The sequence below is a fragment of the Protobothrops mucrosquamatus genome, unplaced genomic scaffold (assembly GCF_001527695.2).
Source record: "Protobothrops mucrosquamatus isolate PMUCROS unplaced genomic scaffold, P.Mucros_1.0 scaffold393, whole genome shotgun sequence".
Taxonomy (NCBI): domain Eukaryota; kingdom Metazoa; phylum Chordata; class Lepidosauria; order Squamata; family Viperidae; genus Protobothrops; species Protobothrops mucrosquamatus.
Window position 1 is genome coordinate 589,239 of NW_015386724.1, and position 23,720 is coordinate 612,958.

Consider the following 23,720-nt stretch of genomic DNA (forward strand, 5'->3'; position numbering starts at 1 on the left):
GAAGTCAAAGTTGGGTTACATCTGTTTTCTTGTTACCTCGCTACTAATCTAATTATCTGTAAAATCACTGCAGTATCCAGATTATACATTTAGATTATTTGAATTTAAAGTTTGTCCAGCATATGAAGAGGTTCATCTTTGCTTGAAAGTATATTGGCTTGATACTACCATTTAAAAGACAAATGCCTTTGAGCTGAGTTTGACTTGTGGTGATTAAATGGACGATTTTTAAGTAAGAGTGGAGAAATGGTTTGCTATCGTCTTCTTCCAAATTATTTTTTTTATTATTTCAAAGTTTAACCTGAAGACTTGGGATTTCCTATTGAATCTATTACTATACAATAATTAGAAATTATCTTACCAAAATTATCTTGCCTTTTGTAGTACTGCAGTGGCATGTGTTGGAGCATTTTATGAGAAAATGGGAAGAATGCTGGGCAGTTCTTTTCCTGAAACAGTTAACAATCTCTTAAAATCTTTGAAAAGTGCTGAAGTAAGTAACAGCAATGTTCATAGAATATTTGAATTTTTGTGCTGTTTTGATTTATTTAATTAAGAATCTTTTAATCTTGTTGTACAAGAAAAAAAAATTTTGGACCATCTAAATAAAAACAAAATTCTTATGTCATAGATTTTTGTGATCTTCAGTGGGTTATATGGTTCATGAAAGCTTATGGCATAATAAATTTGCCTGATGTTAAGATGTCAACAAAATCTTTGTACTTATCAAGGTTATAATGAGCTAAAAATAGAGATATAGTCAGCAGTTAGAAAAATGTGACTTGTAATTAACATAATTACTGCTAGAAATGTTGCATTGAATCTCAGTGCTAGTTCACATTATTAAAAGGCAAGCAACTAAACTTACAGCTGAGCTGAAGCACTGTTTGACTAGATTCATCTATTATCCATACTATATACTATACCAAATAATTTATACTCTACAATTACAGAGAAGGAGTGGTTCTCGTATATGTTGGAGAAGTAGTGTTTCCCTCAGATCTAAAACTTGTGAGGTGAATAAGAATTACCTCCTCTATCAATTGCCCCTTATAGTTTCCTCGTTTAATTTTGAAAATAAAATTAAAAGCAAATTCCTATTTATTTATTTATTTCGAATCCTTGAAAATGGCTGGAAGAAAGATAATCTTTTTCAATAAGCGTGAAATGTGCCAAGTATTTGTGAAATAAAATGAAAGACTGTAATATATGTTTGAAAAAAGAATGAGTGTTGATTTATATGTTCCATAAATTATGACTTTGGAATAGAATTCCTCAGCAACATATTTAGGAATAAGGTTTATGATCTTCATACTATTATCAACGATCCTACCGTGGTAGGATATTAATATTAAATATTAAAATATTAAAAGATAATATTTACTATTATGATGAAGAGTTCCATTTTTACATAGAGATACAAGAATATTTTTCATTACAATGTATACTGTGTTTAAATAAATGAGAAGCATGGTTTTGATAAAAATACAATATGTTTATGTCTTCCGGTGATTTGCAGTCACAGGGAAGGAGTGAAATCTTAATGAGTTTACAAAAAGTCTTAAGTGGCCTGGGAAGTGCAGCAGCTTCTTGTCACCGTGACATTTATAAGAATGCCCGGTCTCTCCTGACAGACAGAGCTATGGCTGTGCGCTGTGCAGTAGCAAAGGTAAGTTTGCTTATTTTTTTAAAATGTTAGAAACATTACTGCATCATTAATAGCATTTTCTAGGTTATCTAGTGTTCTAAGTGTGCTTTTTATGTTGTACAGCTTAGTGTAGATATGGACACTGCTCTGAAATCACACAGCTTTTTTGTGTGTGTGCTACAACCAGTGTTATAGATCCTTCTGGAAGGTACATGATATGCTAGTAGTTTAGTTTTTAATCACTTTCTGAAGGTGCGTAGCTTCACATTCACATTCTTACATTCACAGTCTTATTTCTGACATTAAGTGTTAAAGTTGAGATGCAAATCAAATAAATTATGCAATTCTGATTAAAGGCAGAATTCCTGTTGCTGGGATAAAATGCTGCTATATTTTTTTTTGTCTTTTGTCCGTATCTAGTTTCTTCCCTTTAGGTTGTTTGGTGTCAAGCAAAAGCTGATTTTATTTTTTGACAGATTTTGAAGTTGGAACCTGTCTGGAGATGGAATCCACACTACACAAGAGTTTAACACTGAAAACTATTGGGAAAGCATTTTAGACTTTAATGTTCCATTCCTTTCACCAATTCCAAATTTGATTATAATCTTTGTGTATGTACTATATACAACTCTCTTTGCAAAGTGAAGAAAGGTTCCACTTTTATCTTTTACCAGTTACAATTTTTTTTTAAAAAAAAGGATGGTATTGTGATGGCTGAATTTAAAGAATGAATGAATAAGCATTCTAAAAGTATTAACAGTTTTGGGATAATTTTTTTGTAGTGTCTACTAGAACTGCAAAATGAAGCTGTATTTATGTGGACAGCAGAATTAGAAAATGTAGCAACTCTATGTTTTAAGGCGCTGGAAAACTCAAATTATGGTGTACGAGTTGCAGTATCCAAACTTCTGGGGACAGTTATGGCTACGGCATTGCTACCAAAGCAAGCAGCAGGTATTATACATTGAGTTATTCATGTCATTATTATTTTGTTTTTCAGCAATAGACACATTGATAAGCTAAATGTTTATTGTTAACTGTAAACAATGATAAAAACCCTATACTTTCACAGTTTTTAATTTGGTGAAGATTTTGTATTAATTTCATGGCTGTAAAGACATTGGTATTTTTAACACGACATGTTACTTACCAAAATCTCAAAACTACAACGAGAACTGATTGAAAATATTCCTTTGAATAAAATTTTCTGTTTATTTGTTTTAAGTGATGCGCCAGAATGTGAAGAAAGCAACATTGGAAGAGGTTTTAGAACTCATGGCTACTGGTTTTTTGCGAGGAGGATCTGGATTCTTAAAAAGTGGTGGAGAGATGTTAAAAGTAGGAGGATCTGTTAATCGAGAAGTACGAGTTGGGGTTACTCAGGTAGGTTTATTTTAAAATGCTTCAAAGTATCTTCACAACCAAGGAAACTAAAAAAAAACCAGGTTTCATAGAATTGTAGAAACTAGTTATGTATATACTAATAAGCATATAAAGATTGCTTTTCATTATTTTACAATGAAGTTCTTACAGCTCCAGCTGTAAGATAAGTATATAATGAGATTCAAAGAAGTGTTCAAGTAAGCCCAGTATTGGGCTGTTTCTTGAAAAGGCAAGTGATAGAATTCTTTTGAAATGTGGAGCCTTTTCAACAGCAGTAACAAGTGGCAGTGAATAAAATTTGTTTACTTATTTGTTTATGCTAAAGAATAAAAATCCCACGTGGAATGCTACAGGCCTCATCCTTCAGGATCTAGCTATAATATGCTATACAATTAGCTTAAATTAGTAGATAAGTGAAGATGCTTGTTAAGTTCCTGAGAAAAAGGCTCTTGACAGTCCTGTTCAAGAAATTGTTGGAAACCCCCACTTTTGGAGGCTTCCAACAACCTTGAGGCCATATACTATGAGATTGTCATACACGACCACAATATTATCATTATTATTATACTAAAAAGCTATAACTATGATGAGAACTAGTTATAGAAATTGTAATTAGTTTTCATCATAGATGAGGTGTTATTGAGCTTGATAAACCTATGCGATTGTAATATTAGAGGGCCTGATCTGGTATTTTCACTTCAGAAACAAACATTATATGGTTTTAAGGGGTGGGATAGGGCAGTGATGGCGAACCTTTTAGAGACCGAGTGCCCAAACTACAACCCAAAACCCGCTTATGCATCGTCGGGTGCCGAGTGGGCGTGGCCCATTGGGTGAGCGTGGCCCATTGGGTGGGCATGGGCCATTGGGTGGGCGTGGATGCAGTGGTAACAGCAGACTGAGTGGGACTAAAAAGTTCAATCAATCAATTCCAACTTTGCAAGATCTTTTTTTTTTCCTGCGAGAAGTTGAAATTGACTGATTGATTGAATCTTTTTTTTTTTTTTGCACATGGCGGCGGAGGCCTAAAGCGAAAAGGTTTTATAAAACCCAGCTGAAGGCCTAGGACTGGGGCGACGGCGCGCGTGCCCATAGAGAGGGCTCTGAGTGCCGCCTCTGGCACCCGTGCCATAGGTTCGCCACCACTGGGATAGGGGATATTGGAGAATTGAAGGTAAAAAGTGTAAATAGAATTTTAAATTCAGAGTACAAATCCCATATACTTTGAGTAACTTAATAATTTTGAATTTTCAGGCCTATGTTGTCTTTGTCACCACCCTAGGAGGTCAGTGGCTAGAACGCAATTTTGCAACCTTCTTGTCACACGTACTGGATTTGGTTTCTCATCCTCGTGCAACTCAAACTCATGTAGAAGCTGTCTACTCTCGAAGATGTGTCTCGTTTATCCTCAGAGCGACAATAGGAAGTTTATTGGGAGAGAAGGCACAGATTGCTGCTGCTAAAGATATTTGTCAGGCTATTGATAAACAGATGAAGGCAGTAGGTAAGAGAGCAAACCTTAGTGTAGGCATGTACTGTTTTTACTATCCTTGTCCAATCTTTTGAATTCTAGGATAAGGAGGTGCTAGTTTTCAAATTTATTGAGCTACGCGTGTATGACACTGGCTTTTGTGGTTATGATATAAATGAGATCGTTTGCAACAATTGTGTGCCTGAAGAATAAAGACTGTGAAATTATAATGCTGTACAGGTAGTGCTCGATTTACAACCAGAGTCATGGGGGACCTCCCCCAAAAGCTACTTATGACTCAGTCCCAAAATTAAAGCCACTACAGCATTCCCATGGTTGTTTACCCTTACAACTGGCTGCGGGGACATTGTAGTGCCCCATTGCCTATATCGTCCCCTCCCAAACCACCGTGCTCCACATCCTCCTCCTCACCCTGCATCCTTAATCTCATACTTATATTTTGAAGATCTCTGGAACTTGGGTTAGGGAAGGAGGGTCGGCCGCTCTGTTACTGGGCTTCTTCCTCGTGCACTCTGAAATACTTTTTTGGAACCCAGTCCAAAGCGGTATGTTTTTTAAGTGTAACAGAATGCTGGATTATTCACCATTTCCTAATTTACTTTGACAGAAACAGTTGTGAATGATGCTAATATTGAAAACAAATCAGGAGCAGCAGAAGTTGCCGCAAGTCAGCATGTAATGGTTTGTGCTCTTCAAGAGCTGGGAAGTTTAGTTCAAAGCCTGAATGCTACTGCATCACCACTGATACAGGAACCTTCTATAGGTAAATCATTCAGATTGCATGCTGTACACACTAAGAATATTTATAATAATAATAATAATAATAATAATAATAATAATAATAATAATAATAATAGTAAAGTTGGAAGGGACCTTGAAGGTCATCTAGTCCAACCCCCTTTATTTTTTTATTTCTACCATTTAATTATGTATGTAATGTAATACCGATGTTTTGGGCTTTTCTAGTTTTCATCCAAGTGATGGGAAGTTTAGTTGATTAAGTGGATAGAATAGGTAATTAACAATACACTTTTGTTTCTTTTGTTTACTTAAAGTTCAGTTTCCCGCCTTTCTAAGGCATCAGGGCTTTAGAATAATAGGAAAGTGATATAATAGTTACAGATTTAAGAATGTAATATAATCAAAATAATAAAACACTAAAATATTGATTTTATTGATGTTATTTGTTTTTATCAGCATAATCAAAAAGATGAAGCATAAGCAATAAAGCATAAAGATAAAAATATAAAGCATAACAGAGACTTGGGATTGGGTGTGATTTTTGACTTTTTTATCCTCAGCCATTTAATAGTTTTTTTTTTAAAGAATTGTATTTTCTATTTTCAGCTTTATTCAATGTCCAGAGTTGCTATGGTGGGAAAGGTGGCCATAGAAATCTAGATAATACATAGTACATATATTGATCAGAAATCTGGGTGGTTTGTTAAAATTGTTTCCTACATAAAAAGAAAAATTATCATGCTAGTGAACCACCAAGGCAGAAAAAGCGTATTTTCCAGCATAGACTATAGCCATTGAATCTGAATTTGGCGCCCAAAGAGTGCTTTGTGTTAAATGCTTCTTGATGTTTTTAAGACTTAAAAAAAAATTAAAGCATCAAAAATAGATAGCCTTGTATCTTTTGCTACTCAGTATGAAAGATTTACTTCATTTCAACTTCTTTCTTTGACCAAATCTATTACAAATAAATGTTTTGGTAGTTTCCTCAAAATATTTTCTTCTCTGGTTTGTTTTCAGGATTGCTTGAGACTGTTACTTCGGTTCTTCTCCATCCGAGTATGGCTGCTCGACTTGCTGCTGCATGGGGTTTGCGCTGTGTGGCTGTAGCTTTGCCTTTCCAGCTGACACCGTTGTTGGACCGGTGTGCAGAAAGGCTTAACAACCTGAAGACCTCCCCAGAAGCTGTTAGCGGGTACAGTTTTGCCATGGCTGCTTTGTTAGGTGGAGTTCATCAATGTTCTCTAGGCATCCCCCATGCCAAAGGAAAGGTGAGATTATTAATACATTTCTGCATTGTTTTGTCTATGCCGGGGTGGAGAAGGAGGCTGTCACAAAGTAACCTGAGCTATTTAATGGTATATTCCAAAGAAATTGCATTCAAAGATTTGCTTTCCCGAATGTTACTTTCCCCGTTATATTCAAGGTTTACAGTCTGAAAAGCATAAGCCATAGCTACCAAGGAACATGTACTTCTCTGTGAACCTGAGATACGTTAGCCATGTCAAAAAGGAAATGCCTTTTTATAAACACTGTTATGCTTCAAAACTAGGAAGGATCCATTTTGAAATTATGATCGCTCCTTCCTAGTTACAAGATACTAAGTTGCTTCTTTTTAATCTGACCTCTTAAATTGCTCTAGGGCAGGGGTAGGCAACCTTGGCTCTTTTATGACTCATGGACTTCAACTCCCAGAATTCCTGAGCCAGCTATCCTATGCTGGCTCAGGAATTCTGGGAGTTGAAGTCCATGAGTCATAAAAGAGCCAAGGTTGCCTACCCCTGCTCTAGGGGTTTTATACTCTCATGCTCATTTTTATTACATAATAGTGCTTATTCTTGGGTAAATACCTTTATCGTCACAACAATAGAAGCAAATTTCATTTGATGTTGGAGCATTTCCTCTTTTTTGCTCTTCTTTTCAGGGCATTTCTCTTATCGCTTTCCATATCTTGATTTTTTTTTTCTTTAGTAATCTTTTTGTTTGCCTGCCCTGAGTCTCAACCATCCCCTACTGAGTCGTTCAACCCCTTCTTTTGTTTGACTTCTTCATTTTACTGTTTAAAGGAAAAAATAACTTGAATAATAATGAACTTAATATTAAATAAAGTTTTTATTTTCTATCCTGTGTTAATGTTAGGTTATGAGTTTTATTAAGATGTTTTGTAATTCACTTCTAAGTTGATTTTCCCTTTATTTTAGATGGTTGTTAGCATTGCTGAGGATCTCTTGCGGACTGCTGCACAAAATAGCAGGCTGTCCTTACAGCGAACCCAGGCTGGGTGGCTTTTGCTGGGTGCTCTAATGACTTTAGGTGTGTATGCACACATTCCTTTATTTTAGCAACACAGTCTGACTTGCACTTAGCAGCAAGATTGTCAATATCTCTCTAATACTAAACTTTATCAGGTTCTGCTGTTGCTACCAAAATCCATATTCTTTTGAAAGTGCAGTTACCTTGCCAGATTACTTTTGTTATGAAGTAAAAGTCTAGGTAGAAATATACTCTGATCAGTAGTTAGGAGTATTAAATTACAGTTAGCACATTGAATGATAACAGAATATTAAAGTTAGCTTTAGTTGATTTGAATCTTTTAATGTTATTAATATGTAAGCATATTTATAAAGGTACAAATATTTCTATAACCTTAAAATCAATTATACAGTAATTACAGTAAGATTCCTAAACTTACTCTGCAAGTTATTTATTTTATTAGATAATTCTATTTTAATTAAAATTTGTCAAAGTGGCATATAAAATATAAAGTCAGTTTTTGAAAATGCCATCTACAAATAGCATTGAAGCCTGTTTAGAATTCTTTGGCTTTATCTTTCATGAAGATTTATTAAGCCCCAGTATCATTTGTGTTCCTGGTAGGTCCTTCAGTTGTCCGTTACCATCTTCCTAAAATGTTGTTACTCTGGCGAAATGTGTTTCCCCGTTCGCTAAAGGAATTAGAAGCTGAAAAAGCTCGTGGAGATTCCTTTACATGGCAAGTAACACTGGAAGGACGCGCAGGAGCTCTCTGTGGTATGAATCTCAAATATACAGTACCTTGTCCAGTACTATTTCAGCCAGCCTAACTCTATATTTTATGAATAAAATAATCAGCTAGAATCAAAAGGACTGAAAACTCTATTCTGAGTAATCTTTAGATGTTGATTCCTTGTGACAAAGTGGAGGAACTGATACATATGTTATGACCATTGAAATGCAAAATAGTAAGAATACATTTGGAAAAATGCAGCCGGATTGTATTCCATCATATCCATATTTGGAATATGCTAGTATATGAGTATGGATAGGAATAGGATAGGATGTTCTTAATTTTTTTTAACAGGATACAGATATAATTGAATTGAGCACTGTATTTGTTAGGTGACCATATTATGTATGTGTCAATGCTGCAACTTTGTTTTCGGTTGTCACAGTTGGGAGGGGGGATGTGTGCTTTTAATGGTAGACATAACAATAAGTTGTCCTGTGGGAACCAAGGTCATTGCTGCTTGGGTTTTGGCGGGCTGAGCTTTCTGTTAGAAAGCCCGCCAAAGTAATTTATGGGGAATGTGATTTATGACATACTACTGAGGTGGGAAGTTCAACTTTGTAACTTTGTAACAGTTGGGAGGGAATTTCAGTCTTGGTTTCACTTTTGATCCTGCCAATACTTTGTAGCCAATAAATATGTTCTTTAAGGAAACCTTTTGCCTTGGAGTTCTGGTCTCATCTATCGGAACCATGACAGTACGTGTGTTTGTGTATAGCCAGTTTAGCTTTTCTTTTTTAGTGGAAAGCTGTAGTTTGAGCAGAGAGACCTGTTTCTGAGAGAGAGAAAGAGAGAATGACATATAGCAATAGCACTTAGATTTATATAAATGCTTCACAGTGCTTTACAACCCTCTCTAAGTGCTTTACAGAGTCAGCGTATTGCCCCCAACAATCTGGGTCTTCATTTTACTGACCTCGGAAGGATGGAAGGTTGAGCCAACCTTGAGCCGGTCTGAATCGAATTCCTGGAATGCAGAGTTAGCCTGCAATACTGCATTCTAACCACTGCATCACCATGGCTCTGTATGTCATTTCTTCCCCTCAGTAATTTTATTTTGAACATATGTCAGTTCACCTGTCCATTGCATTATATATTTGATGGATACGTTTACACTGATTTTTTAAACCTAGCATTTCTACTATTTTTGTTTGTTGCTAGCTATGAGGAGTTTTGTTGCCCACTGCCCTGAACTTCTAACAGAAGATGTTATTCGAAAATTGATGACACCTATTGAATGTGCTATGACAATGATGTCTCAGTAAGTATGTTTCTTAGAAATTGAAAGTAGTTTTCTTTTAAAATCAGTTTGTCTGCCTAATCACTACTAGAACACAATCTGTGATCTGATTTCTTATTACAACCACTAATCAACCTCTCTCCTCTGTTAATCATTTTTATTTTTTCCCTCCCCAGATGGATATGTGGATGTGGATGGCTAAATTGTAATAAATTCATGTGAAAGAGAGCTCATATACATATGGGTGATGAACATAGAATAAGTTCATTAATATACTGCCTTCTCTCTCAATACCTTGTGATCTCACCAATTTTCCCTCTGTAATTTCAAAGGGCAAAATAACATGTTCCTCTACTGGTACACATCTTCCAAAATTTATAGGGGAAAAGGTGGTTTTATTCCCAGTATTCTGTATCTACAGTATAAATTAAATAGCTTTTTGAAGTAATAGTAACTTTCATGTTTTTTTTTAACATGATAGCATTCCTTCTGTAATTAAAGCCCATGGAGCACATCTGAAGGCAAGTGCAGCAATGGTTCGATTAAGGCTTTATGACATTTTGGCTTTGTTACCACCAAAAACATATGAAGGTAAAAATTCACGTTTTCCCCCCACTATTTCTCCTGTTCTTAAATATACCCCTTTAATATGAGGTAAAAGCTTTGTAAACATTTTATTTCTCTATTTTTTTAAATGACAGAAAGTTCAGCAGGAGAACTCTGTGCTCCCATATACTCACTTTCATACATAGTAGTCCTACTCTCAGATAACATTTCCTGCAACTTTCTAGGAGTTGTGTTCAAATAATGACCTTGTAATCATAGAAATATTATGGGGCAATTGCTCATCGTACAAAGCTATTGAAGCTTCTGTAACACAGTATTTTGCCATGGGATTTCACGTGATCAGAATATTATTAGTTCTGGTTTTCCTGTTTTAAAACTAGGCTGAATCATGTGATGCTTGTTGTTTAATGGCCTGTGAAAAAACTGTATTTTATTGTTTTGCTCTAGGATCTTTTAATCCACTTCTTCGGGAGCTAGTGGCAGAATTTACTCTAACAGACAATTCTGCTAATACAACCACCTCCCTGCTTAGATCACTTTGTCACTATGATGATAGTGTTCTTCTTGGCTCCTGGCTGCAAGAAACAGACCATAAATCAATTGAAGATCAGGTATCGATCTTGTTTTCAAATCCTTTCCAAGTGTCAATTGTTTTTAATTACACACTTGTTATGTGTATGACAAATAAATTACACATTTTCTGTTTTTTTAAATATTAGCATATTAAATCTTAGTCAGATTGTTAAGCCATAAATTCATTAGGGAAACTGTTTATTTACTAAAGGCGGGCTTGGATGGCTGGATGGTCATTTGATACCGAAATGGAGCCACCCAAAAATAAAATGGGTTCTGCATTCAATCCTTCTAGAGTTACCCCATCAGTTTCCAGAACAGTAAGAATATGAAAGAAATGAAAAGATCTTTTGAGACTCCTGATGTACTGAGCCCAGTTCTCCATAACCCTGGCTAATATGGGAATATTAGTGAAGCAATATTTGGAGAGTAATAGTCCCCCATTGCTGATATAAACATATTTAACCCAATTAATTGTTTTATAGCAGATATACAACTTCCCTAAATCTTGGGCTTCCCCATTTATTTCACCATGCAGCTTTCACTTCTGCTTTGGGGAATATGGACTAGTATATTAGAAGTATTGGAGAAAATTATATTGTTATTAACGTTTGAGAAAATCCATACTTTTGAAGTAATGGCAGCTTTTCCTCATTCATTTGATGCTGCTTACAAAAATACCTTCTTATAAAAAGTGTAGAGATTGCTGCTGGCAATCCCACATCTGGGTCCTTAGAGAGGCAGAAATTAGACATAGCATATACAGTATAATTCCCAATATCACTAAAGACTCCTGCTCCTCTAGGTTCCCTACAGCAGTACTTTTAGTAGGAGCTGAAATACAGTGCAACACTTGACTTGCAATATGTTAAGACAATGTATAAGAAATTGGAAATTATTTCTAGCAAATTGCCTTTGAATGTATAGGAATATTTGTCTGACCCTAAAGCATATTGTATATTGTATAGAATAGAATAGAATAGAATAGAATAGAATAGAATAGAATATCTTTATTGTCATTGTGTAACTCACAATGAAATTAAGTGCTGTCCACAGTGCATACTACACACAAGTAAAAACCACAGATAAGAACATACATTATATACATACATCCTTCACATTCTGTTCACCGTTGTGCTGCCCCTAATATTGCACTTCAATGTTGCACTATAAATAGTATTTAATATGGTTACAGCTCTGGAATAAAAACTATTTTTCATCCTAAAAACTATTTTTCAGCCTAAAAATTGAAGCGGAGAAGGTTCTAGTAAAGATACAAAGTTGCACCTTCTATAGTTATTAGATGCTGTGCTTCTCTAGTTTTTTCATATTGTGATGTATACTTCCTTTTCATATTCTAGAAAGCCAGTTTGGTCTAGTGGTTAAGACAACAGCCTAGAAAGCAGGAGACTATGAGTTCTAATCCCACTTTAGGCATGAAAGCCAACTGAGTGACCTTGGGCCAGTCACTCATTCAGCCCAACCCACCTCACAGGTTATTGTTGATGGGAAAATAGTGTGTTGGATATATTCACCACCTTGAGTTATTTGTAAAAATAATAAAGGCAGGATACAAATAAATAAATATTGCAGATAGAAACTTTGGATGAAAATGTATGTTGTGTAGTTATCTATTTCAGAATAACTCAGGAATTTCATGCAATATTGATAATTATATGATTGAATCCATTTCACTGAATAATGCAGCTTATGAGAAGGTCTTCACTTTGCTTGAGCTGAAGGGCCCACCACTAACATAGACTTTCTCTATTATATGGAAGGAAAAAACCAGATGTGCATGTGCAAGATAAATGGTACTTGGCTTAGCAATAGTACTTGCAAGAGAGAGGTGGAGTCTTGGTAGACCATAGATTAAGGGTGAGACAGGAGTGTGCTGCAGTTGCCAAAACAGACAATGCAGTTTATGGCTGTATCAACAGAGGCACAGTGTTGTCATGTTATTTATAGTACTGCTTTATGGTGCACTGGTCAGACAACATCTGACATACTATACCCTGTTCTGGTCACTACAGTACAAAAAGGATGCTAAGGAATTGGAACGAGTGCAGACAAGAACAACAAAGATGATAAGGATCTTGTAGGCTAAATCCTGTGAAGGAACTTGGTCTGCTTACCTTCAAGAAGAGAAAGATAATGTGAGACAGGATAGCAGTCTTCCAATACATGAAGGGATGTCACCGGGAAGAGGCAGTAGATTTATTCTTCCCATTATCTAAGCATAAGACAAGAACCGGTGGGTAGACGTTTTACAATCAGATATCTGAATTTGAACTAAGAAGGAATTTCCTGACTATGAGAGCTATTAAACAGTGGAATAGCCTGACTCCTGAAGTTGTGAGTGCTTCATCACTGGAGATGTTCAAGAAAAGACTAGACATCTGTTTGTTCACAATGGTATCAGGATTCCTGTATTCTGTAGGGGATTGGACTAAAAGTACTCCAAGGCCCCTATCAACAGTCTGATTCTCTGATAATGAAAAATGGTAATGAATAACAGATATACTTATTTGAGGATATAATTGTTCTGTAAAAACTGAAGATACATTGTATAGGCCCCATAGAGTACTCTTTTAACTAGGACAGGAGTAGGCAACCTTGGCTCTTTTATGACTCATGGACTTCAACTCCCAGAATTCCTGAGCCAGCATGGCTCAGCTTGGAAACTTTCCCTTTCCCCTCAGCATGGCTGGCTCTGGAATTCTGGGAGTTGGAGTCCATGAGTCATAAAAGAGCCAAGGTTGCCTACCCTGAACTAGGACAACATTTTTTAGCTGATATGAAATATTATGGGATAAAAATGCATGTCTCTGATTTCAAATGTGCTGATGCTTTACAGCTCCAGCCCAACAGTGCCTCAGGTAGTGGTGCCCTAGAACATGATCCTTCCTCCATTTACTTGCGCATCCCAGCTGGAGAAGCAGTGCCAGGTCCTCTTCCATTGGGAGTATCAGTCATTGATGCCTCAGTGGCTCTCTTTGGAGTTGTTTTCCCTCATGTGTCCAACAAACACAGGTTTGTTATAATAAAAGCTAACACTTCTATACCTTATCAAGGTGTTCTTTCATTCAGTAATGTCAAAATGAGAATCATACAAAGATAAGTTATCCTTTTTCCAGTTTTGTAATTTTTCAAATGTTACAACTTATCTTTTGGAGAAAGCTAGTGGAAGTGCCTTGTATGTTATTTTCAAGACTATTTGATTAGCATACTAATTATCTAAATGTGATAAAATGGCTATAATGAGCAGGAGTTCCATCTTATTTGACATTCAAAGGTAATTTTTATCTAGAAATTTTCTGACCTTACATTTATTTCCAATACAACTGTTGGTTTCCACATGTTATCAGTGTGCATATTTCCTCAAAAGGGACTGAAGCATTCCTTCCCAACCTGATGCCCTCCAGATGTATTAGGACTGTAATACCCAGAATTGCTAGCCAGTATGACTTAAAGTTCATACTGATGAAGTTAAAGAATTATATGCATACTTCGAAATATGGAAGGCAACTAGAAATCTAAGAGAATTTGGGGAACTGTAGGGGATGGTGATGGAGGTAGGTGAGGAGAAAGGCNTTATCAAAAGCTTTTTGTGCATCAAGAAAAATTAAACTCATTTGCTTTTCATTGTGGACCTCATAATACTCCAAGATATCTAGAATAATCCTGACATTGTTTCTTATGTATCTTTTGGGTAAGAAACCATTTTGGTCAGAGTGTATGAAATCTGCTAGAAATCTTTCAAGTCTATGGGCCATTATAGCCATAAAAATCTGTCAGTTCACCTGTCCATTGCATTATATATTTGATGGATACGTTTACACTGATTTTTTAAACCTAGCATTTCTACTATTTTTGTTTGTTGCTAGCTATGAGGAGTTTTGTTGCCCACTGCCCTGAACTTCTAACAGAAGATGTTATTCGAAAATTGATGACACCTATTGAATGTGCTATGACAATGATGTCTCAGTAAGTATGTTTCTTAGAAATTGAAACTAGTTTTCTTTTAAAATCAGTTTGTCTGCCTAATCACTAATAGAACACAATCTGTGATCTGATTTTTTTATTACAACCACTAATCAACCTCTCTCCTCCTCTGTTAATCTTTTTTATTTTTTCCCTCCCCAGAGGGATATGTGGATGTGGATGGCTAAATTGTAATAAATTCATGTGAAAGAGAGCTCATATACATATGGATGATGAACACAGAATAAGTTAATTAATACCCTGCCTTCTCTCTCAATACCTTGTGATCTCACCAATTTTCCCTCTGTAATTTCAAAGGGCAAAATAACATGTTCCTCTACTGGCACACATCTTCCAAAATGTATAGGGGAAAAGGTGGTTTTATTCCCAGTATTCTGTATCTACAGTATAAATTAAATAGCTTTTTGAAGTAATAGTAACTTTCATGTTTTTTTTTTAACATGATAGCATTCCTTCTGTAATTAAAGCCCATGGAGCACATCTGAAGGCAAGTGCAGCAATGGTTCGATTAAGGCTTTATGACATTTTGGCTTTGTTACCACCAAAAACATATGAAGGTAAAATTCACATTTTTTCCCCACTATTTCTCCTGTTCTTAAATATACCACTTTAATATGAGGTAAAAGCTTTGTAAACATTTTATTTCTCTATTTTTTTAAATGACAGAAAGTTCAGCAGGAGAACTCTGTGCTCCCATATACTCACTTTCATACATAGTAGTCTTACTCTCAGATAACATTTCCTGCAACTTTCTAGGAGTTGTGTTCAAATAATGACCTTGTAATCATAGAAATATTATGGGGCAATTGCTCATCGTACAAAGCTATTGAAGCTTCTGTAACACAGTATTTTGCCATGGGATTTCACGTGATCAGAATATTATTAGTTCTGGTTTTCCTGTTTTAAAACTAGGCTGAATCATGTGATGCTTGTTGTTTAATGGCCTGTGAAAAAACTGTATTTTATTGTTTTGCTCTAGGATCTTTTAATCCACTTCTTCGGGAGCTGGTGGCAGAATTTACTCTAACAGACAATTCTGCTAATACAACCACCTCCCTGCTTAGATCACTTTGCCACTATGATGATAGTGTTCTTCTTGGCTCCTGGCTGCAAGAAACAGACCATAAATCAATTGAAGATCAGGTATCCGAACTTGTTTTCAAATCCTTTCCAAGTATCAATTGTTTTTAATTACACACTTGTTATGTGTATGACAAATAAATTACACATTTTCTGTTTTTTTAAATATTAGCATATTAAATCTTAGTCAGATTGTTAAGCCATAAATTCATTAGGGAAACTGTTTATTTACTAAAGGCGGGCTTGGATGGCTGGATGGTCATTTGATACTGAAATGGAGCCACCCAAAAATAAAATGGGTTCTGCATTCAATCCTTCTAGAGTTGCCCCATCAGTTTCCAGAACAGTAAAGCTAAGAATATGAAAGAAATGAAAAGATCTTTTGAGACTCCTGATGTACTGAGCCCAGTTCTCCATAACCCTGGCTAATATGGGAATATTAGTGAAGCAATATTTGGAGAGCAATAGTCCCCCATGGCTGATATAAACATATTTAACCAATTAATTGTTTTATAGCAGATATACAACTTCCCTAAATCTTGGGCTTCCCCATTTATTTCACCATGCAGCTTTCACTTCTGCTTTGGGGAATATGGACTAGTATATTAGAAGTATTGGAGAAAATTATATTGTTATTAACGTTTGAGAAAATCCATACTTTTGAAGTAATGGCAGCTTTTCCTCATTCATTTGATGCTGCTTACAAAAATACCTTCTTATAAAGTGTAGAGATTGCTGCTGGCAGTCCCACATCTGGATCCTTAGAGAGGCAGAAATTAGACATAGCATATACAGTATAATTCCCAATATCACTAAAGACTCCTGCTCCTCTAGGTTCCCTACACTTTTAGTAGGAGCTGAAATACAGTGCAACACTTGACTTACAATATGTTAAGACAATGTATAAGAAATTGGAAATTATTTCTAGCAAATTGCCTTTGAATGTATAGGAATATTTGTCTGACCCTAAAGCATATTGTATATTGTATAGAATAGAATAGAATAGAATAGAATAAAATAGAATAGAATAGAATAGAATAGAATAGAATAGAATAGAATATCTTTATTGTCATTGTGTAACTCACAATGAAATTAAGTGCTGTCCACAGTGCATACTACACACAAGTAAAAACCACAGATAAGAACATACATTATATACATACTGTACATCCTTCACATTCTGTTCACCGTTGTGCTGCCCCTAATATTGCACTTCAATGTTGCACTATAAATAGTATTTAATATGGTTACAGCTCTGGGATAAAAACTATTTTTCATCCTAAAAACTATTTTTCAGCCTAAAAATTGAAGCTGAGAAGGTTCTAGTAAAGATACAAAGTTGCACCTTCTATAGTTATTAGATGCTGTGCTTCTCTAGTTTTTTCATATTGTGATGTATACTTCCTTTTCATATTCTAGAAAGCCAGTTTGGTCTAGTGGTTAAGACAACAGCCTAGAAAGCAGGAGACTATGAGTTCTAATCCCACTTTAGGCATGAAAGCCAACTGAGTGACCTTGGGCCAGTCACTCACTCAGCCCAACCCACCTCACAGGTTATTGTTGATGGGAAAATAGTGTGTTGGATATGTTCACCATCTTGAGTTATTTGTAAAAATAATAAAGGCAGGATACAAATAAATAAATATTGCAGATAGAAACTTTGGATGAAAATGTATGTTGTGTAGTTATCTATTTCAGAATAACTCAGGAATTTCATGCAATATTGATAATTATATGAATCCATTTCACTGAATAATGCAGCTTATGAGAAGGTCTTCACTTTGCTTGAGCTGAAGGGCCCACCACTAACATAGACTTTCTCTATTATATGGAAGGAAAAAACCAGATGTGCATGTGCAAGATAAATGGTACTTGGCTTAGCAATAGTACTTGCAAGAGAGAGGTGGAGTCTTGGTAGACCATAGATTAAGGGTGAGACAGGAATGTGCTGCAGTTGCCAAAACAGACAATGCAGTTTACGGCTGTATCAACAGAGGCACAGTGTTGTCATGTTATTTATAGTACTGCTTTATGGTGCACTGGTCAGACAACATCTGACATACTATACCCTGTTCTGGTCACTACAGTACAAAAAGGATGCTAAGGAATTGGAACGAGTGCAGACAAGAACAACAAAGATGGTAAGGATCTTGTAGGCTAAATCCTGTGAAGGAACTTGGTCTGCTTACCTTCAAGAAGAGAAGGATAATGTGAGACAGGATAGCAGTCTTCCAATACATGAAGGGATGTCACCGGGAAGAGGCAGTAGATTTATTCTTCCCATTATCTAAGCATAAGACAAGAACCGGTGGGTAGAAGTTTTACAATCAGATATCTGAATTTGAACTAAGAAGGAATTTCCTGACTATGAGAGCTATTAAACAGTGGAATAGCCTGACTCCTGAAGTTGTGAGTGCTTCATCACTGGAGATGTTCAAGAAAAGACTAGACATCTGTTTATTCACAATGGTATCAGGATTCCTGTATTCTGTAGGGGATTGGACTAAAAGTACTCCAAGGCCCCTATCAACAGTCTGATTCTCTGATAATGAAAAATGGTAATGAATAACAGATATACTTATTTGGGGATATAATTGTTCTGTAAAAACTGAAGATACATTGTATAGGCCCCATAGAGTACTCTTTTAACTAGGACAGGAATAGGCAACCTTGGCTCTTTTATGACTCATGGACTTCAACTCCCAGAATTCCTGAGCCAGCATGGCTCAGCTTGGAAACTTTCCCTTTCCCCTCAGCATGGCTGGCTCTGGAATTCTGGGAGTTGGAGTCCACGAGTCATAAAAGAGCCAAGGTTGCCTACCCTGAACTAGGACAACATTTTTTAGCTGATATGAAATATTATGGGATAAAAATGCATGTCTCTGATTTCAAATGTGCTGATGCTTTACAGCTCCAGCCCAACAGTGCCTCAGGTAGTGGTGCCCTAGAACATGATCCTTCCTCCATTTACTTGCGCATCCCAGCTGGAGAAGCAGTGCCAGGTCCTCTTCCATTGGGAGTATCAGTCATTGATGCCTCAGTGGCTCTCTTTGGAGTTGTTTTCCCTCATGTGTCCAACAAACACAGGTTTGTTATAATAAAAGCTAACACTTCTATACCTTATCGAGGTGTTCTTTCATTCAGTAATGTCAAAATGAGAATCATACAAAGATAAGTTATCCTTTTTCCAGTTTTGTAATTTTTCAAATGTTACAACTTATCTTTTGGAGAAAGCTAGTGGAAGTGCCTTGTATGTTATTTTCAAGACTATTTGATTAGCATACTAATTATCTAAATGTGATAAAATGGCTATAATGAGCAGGAGTTCCATCTTATTTGACATTCAAAGGTAATTTTTATCTAGAAATTTTCTGACCTTACATTTATTTCCAATACAACTGTTGGTTTCCACATGTTATCAGTGTGCATATTTCCTCAAAAGGGACTAAAGCATTCCTTCCCAACCTGATGCCCTCCAGATGTATTAGGACTGTAATACCCAGAATTGCTAGCCAGTATGACTTAAAGTTCATACTGATGAAGTTAAAGAATTATATGCATACTTCGAAATATGGAAGGCAACTAGAAATCTAAGAGAATTTGGGGAACTGTAGGGGATGGTGATGGAGGTAGGTGAGGAGAAAGGCAGCTAAAGTTGGACGGAAGAAAAAGAGATCACTAGTATAGTTAAAAGACAAGAGAAATACTGGTATCCTTTGTGAGGGTGATTGTATAATGAAGCACTCAGGAGACATTTACTGATAAAACTAAAGAGAAACAACTTTTTTCCTCTCCTCATTGTACAATGAATGCACTTTTAATGACTCATAAGGTTCCTTTGAATAAATGAAAGACAAAATATCACCCCCACCTCTCGCACACTTAAGATATCATGCTTCTTAACAAAAGAATTTATTAAATGATAATTTCAGTGCAAGAACTACTTTAAGTTGTTCAGCAATAAGTTAAAGCATATTCATTTATTTCCAAGAAACTTAAAAGTGATTATGCCATTCTGGATTAAATAAACCAAATTTCACCACAGCTGCAGTGAATCTCGGCAGCACAAGACTAGATTTTTAGAAGTAAACAAAGTAAACTTCAGAGTTAATTCTAATTACATTAATTCATATCTGACAAAAGCTGCTTTAAAGTGTCAAGATATTTAGCAACCATTACTACTGGAATGTGGATGGTTGCTATTTGAATACTTGTTTCCTCATTATATTTCTATTTTCAGGCTACAGATGTTGGATCATTTTGCAGAATGCATCAAACAGGCAAAAGGTGTTCGTCAACAAGCAGTGCAGCTTAATATTTTTACTGCTGTTCTCAGTGCACTAAAGGTAAATCTACTTCAAAAGATGAAACTATAGTGTTGTTCTCAAGCAATGGAATGGACTCTTAGGAGCTTTTCCTGCTCTGTTGGTTTTTAGTAAGAGACTTGTTGCTTCAGCTAGGCCATGGGTCTTCAAACTTGGCCCTTTTATGACTTGTGGACTTCAACTCCCAGAATTCCTTAGCCAGGCACCCTGGCTGAGGAATTCTGGGAGTTGAAGTCCACAAGTCAATAAAAGGGCCAAGTTTGAAGACCCCTGAGCTAGGCCTTTTTAGTTTAATTAGCACACAGTGATTTTAATAATTTTATCACACTTTAAACAATGGTTTTATTGTTACTTGACTTGAGTCCCCTTTGGGTAGAAAGGTGGATTGCAAAGTGAACACACAATGATACTTTTATAAATTGTAAGATGCTGAAAATCGAGTATATCAGAGCACATTCATAAATGTATTTTCTTAAAATAATCAATGACTGCCTTAAAGACACTCTAGATAATGTTTTAAAGTATTACCTTTTGTAAAAGGGCTTGGCTGAGAACAAAAGTACCTTAGGACCAGAAGAAGTCCGCAAGTCTGCTTTGACTCTTGTAATGGGAGCACTTGACAACCCGAATCCTATCTTGAGATGTGCTGCAGGAGAAGCTCTGGGCAGAATGGCACAGGTGGTTGGGGAAGCAACTTTCATTGCCAGGATGGCTCAGTACAGCTTTGATAAGTATGTTGTAATTTTACCTTAAGTAAAACAAGGACTGTGCTAAATACTACTTCTGTTTGGGCTTGTTTGTTTATTCTTTAAAATTGTCTTCTTTTGTACAACATATGAAAAATATATAAACTATATATGACTCTTATTATTGGTAGTGGTTCTGTTCCAAACCATTCATAAAACCATGAATAATGAAACCATGAATAACGAGTAGTTAGATTCTGGAGTCTGTGCTCATTTTCCTCAGCCAAGAGAGGCTGTGTTCTTCCTGCTTGCAAGAGCAATACCAGCTTCTATCATTAGTAGTTTATTCTAAGGCAGGGAGTCTTCAAACCTGGCCCTTTTATTGCTTGTGGACTTCAACTCCCAGAACTCCTCAGCGAGCGTGCCTGGCTGATGAATTCTGGGAGTTGAAGTCCTCAAGTCATAAAAGGGCCAAGTTTGAAGACCCCTGTTCTAAGGCTTCCCAAAAAAAAAAAAATACTACCTCAGCCCAATCCCATTGGAGCAAGCCATAAGCACTCTCCAGCAGCCATATTAAACCCAATTAAGAGGTTCTTATGACACTGAAAATCATGTAAAATTAAGAAACTAGCATGAGACATTTGGCATGATGAAGGCAACATTCTTCATCACCAGCCAACTAATTTGCTCTAGAGAAGAAAGCAGCCAGATACCAAAAGATAGCCACTCAGAACCTTGCAGTCAGGCTGATCCAGCAAGATCTGTTATAACCAAGTGAGAAAAAGTAACAAATATACTATGCAGACAATCTAACTCTATTCTGAAAAAGAAAGACATGCTTTGCAGATATGTAAAAGCCCATCTGCATTTTGTACACGCATAAAGAAATAAAATGGAAGCCAAAATGTGAATATGTGAAGATCTTTTATTTGTATGCCCAAATGTTGTCTACATGTAACAGTTGTGAATATTCAAAACTGTTAATACACAAACTGTTTATAACAATAATATCACAATAATTTTGGCTGAATAAACTATAACTGAAAAAAATCGGCTGTAAGAATGCACATAAATGAAGTTGATCAGTATTACTTCCTTAGTTTGTTGGTTAAAAAGAAGTGTGGCCTTTGTGCCAAGGGAAGCTTGCTATGATGCTATGCAGTTTTTGTCCCCCTTCTCTCACCCACTACTGCCATTTAGGGATAGAATTTAGGAGGATGAGTGGCAACTGGCAAGGCTGTGGTTCTGGATCCTGAGGTAGTAGAGGCCGAGTGACTGCTCGGAAGTGGATTAGGAAGGAATAGTAAATGAGATCCAGCCCTCCTCCCATTACAATTCCTTGACTAAAAGCCCTTGTTGCTTGAATTATGGACTCAGATGCAAATGTGGTGTGTCAAGCAGTGTTTGAAAGCAGACATTATTCAATGAAGAGAAGTTACAGCCCCTCTGGCAGTAGGCAGGGCAGGTGCCTTGGTACAAGAGATATCTTAGCACAGCTTGAGCACCTTAGACAAAGCTGCTTTCTTCCAAGATTATCGCCACATAACCCCAAACAAATTCAGAAGGTGTAAATACTTTTCAGTTCAGTGGATCTTACTTTGAAAAAGAATACAAAAATGCCAGTTTATTTCATTTGTTTTCTGCCCGAAAGGGAGTGTGTACATGGCTAATTTTGGCGTCGAGATAACTTGACTGGCTTTGGGTTCTAAGTATTCTAAAAGTTTGGAATCGTGTGGAGTCAGAGGAAGAAAATCAATTTAAAGAGAGGGTTTGTGGTTCCAGAGTTACAATTCTTTTAATTGTATTTATTTATATCAGTTCATGGTTGTAGAAAAATGATTTAAATGATTTAAATGATTATAACATTTGTTAGGTTTAACACTACAATATGGAACATTTTTATGTATGTGAAAAAAATGAAGGAAGAAGTGAGAGCAAGAAAGAGGGAAAAATTCAGAACATTTTTCTGATTCAGTTTTTATTCGATTCATTTACTTAGTGAATTATTCATAAATGCTTTATATTTCAAATATCAGGAAGATAACCCTGAAGATAATCATGAAGATAATAATGAAGACAAAAGCTTAGACCCAATTGCTACTATCCTACATTAATTTTCTAATATTGTTGGAATTTTTAAAAGTATGTTTTTAATGGGGAAATGGAGTTATTTAGAAGTATAGACAGGTTTTAACAATTTAATTATAAAATTTTGTTTAAAATAATGGATTTAATGATTTTTTAAAAAAAATAAATATTGGCAGGTTGAAATCTGCTAGAGATGTTGTTTCAAGAACTGGCCACTCTTTGGCCCTTGGGTGTCTGCATCGCTATGTTGGTGGAATAGGTTCTGGGCAGCATTTGAAAACCAGTGTCAGCATTCTGTTAGCGCTAGCACAAGATGGAACCTCTCCCGAAGTTCAGGTAAAATTAATATGCATTCATATACATCAGGGGGGTCAAACTGCCGGCCCGCAGGCTGGACGCATCATCCGGAAGCCGCACCCACCTCATTGCCGGCAATGGCAAAACCGTCCCGATACGTTGCGCGATGTCACGTGACGTCGTGAGTTTGACATGACTGATATACATTATATGAACATAGATGATAGGAATATAATATTTGTGCTTTGAAAAATATTCAGATATGCTTTGGACTTCACACAAGTGAATAGTCTCTCTGCTATTCATTTAAGAAACATGACTTTTTTGGTTTTCTGCAAACTTGCTTCAGCGAATGCACTCATTAAAGTTAGCATGACTCTTATTGTAATAAAATATTTTAACATATTATTATTATTATTATTATTATTATTATTATTATTATTATTATTATTATTTAAATCTTTATTCATTATCCTTTTTGTAAACAGCTGAATTAAAAAAAATTATTACGTGTATGTTAGAGAACTGTCGGCTAGAAATCATAAATTATAT

The 23,720-nt window shown here is 36.0% G+C and overlaps 1 protein-coding gene across 1 annotated transcript in view; it reads left to right on the forward strand.

The window, feature by feature from the left end:
* The window catches only part of HEATR5B (HEAT repeat containing 5B), a 54,537-nt gene that overhangs the window by 5,439 nt on the left and 25,378 nt on the right, over positions 1 to 23,720 (forward strand). Inside the window, exons 3-18 of the mRNA XM_015815995.2 lie at positions 350 to 493; positions 1,520 to 1,669; positions 2,431 to 2,602; positions 2,874 to 3,031; positions 4,286 to 4,535; positions 5,131 to 5,286; positions 6,282 to 6,532; positions 7,463 to 7,574; positions 8,139 to 8,291; positions 9,469 to 9,568; positions 10,029 to 10,138; positions 10,562 to 10,725; positions 13,545 to 13,720; positions 20,013 to 20,118; positions 20,638 to 20,828; positions 23,048 to 23,207. Coding sequence (XP_015671481.1) covers positions 350 to 493; positions 1,520 to 1,669; positions 2,431 to 2,602; positions 2,874 to 3,031; positions 4,286 to 4,535; positions 5,131 to 5,286; positions 6,282 to 6,532; positions 7,463 to 7,574; positions 8,139 to 8,291; positions 9,469 to 9,568; positions 10,029 to 10,138; positions 10,562 to 10,725; positions 13,545 to 13,720; positions 20,013 to 20,118; positions 20,638 to 20,828; positions 23,048 to 23,207 — 2,553 coding nt within the window. The remainder of the gene's footprint in view (positions 1 to 349; positions 494 to 1,519; positions 1,670 to 2,430; positions 2,603 to 2,873; positions 3,032 to 4,285; positions 4,536 to 5,130; positions 5,287 to 6,281; positions 6,533 to 7,462; positions 7,575 to 8,138; positions 8,292 to 9,468; positions 9,569 to 10,028; positions 10,139 to 10,561; positions 10,726 to 13,544; positions 13,721 to 20,012; positions 20,119 to 20,637; positions 20,829 to 23,047; positions 23,208 to 23,720) is intronic.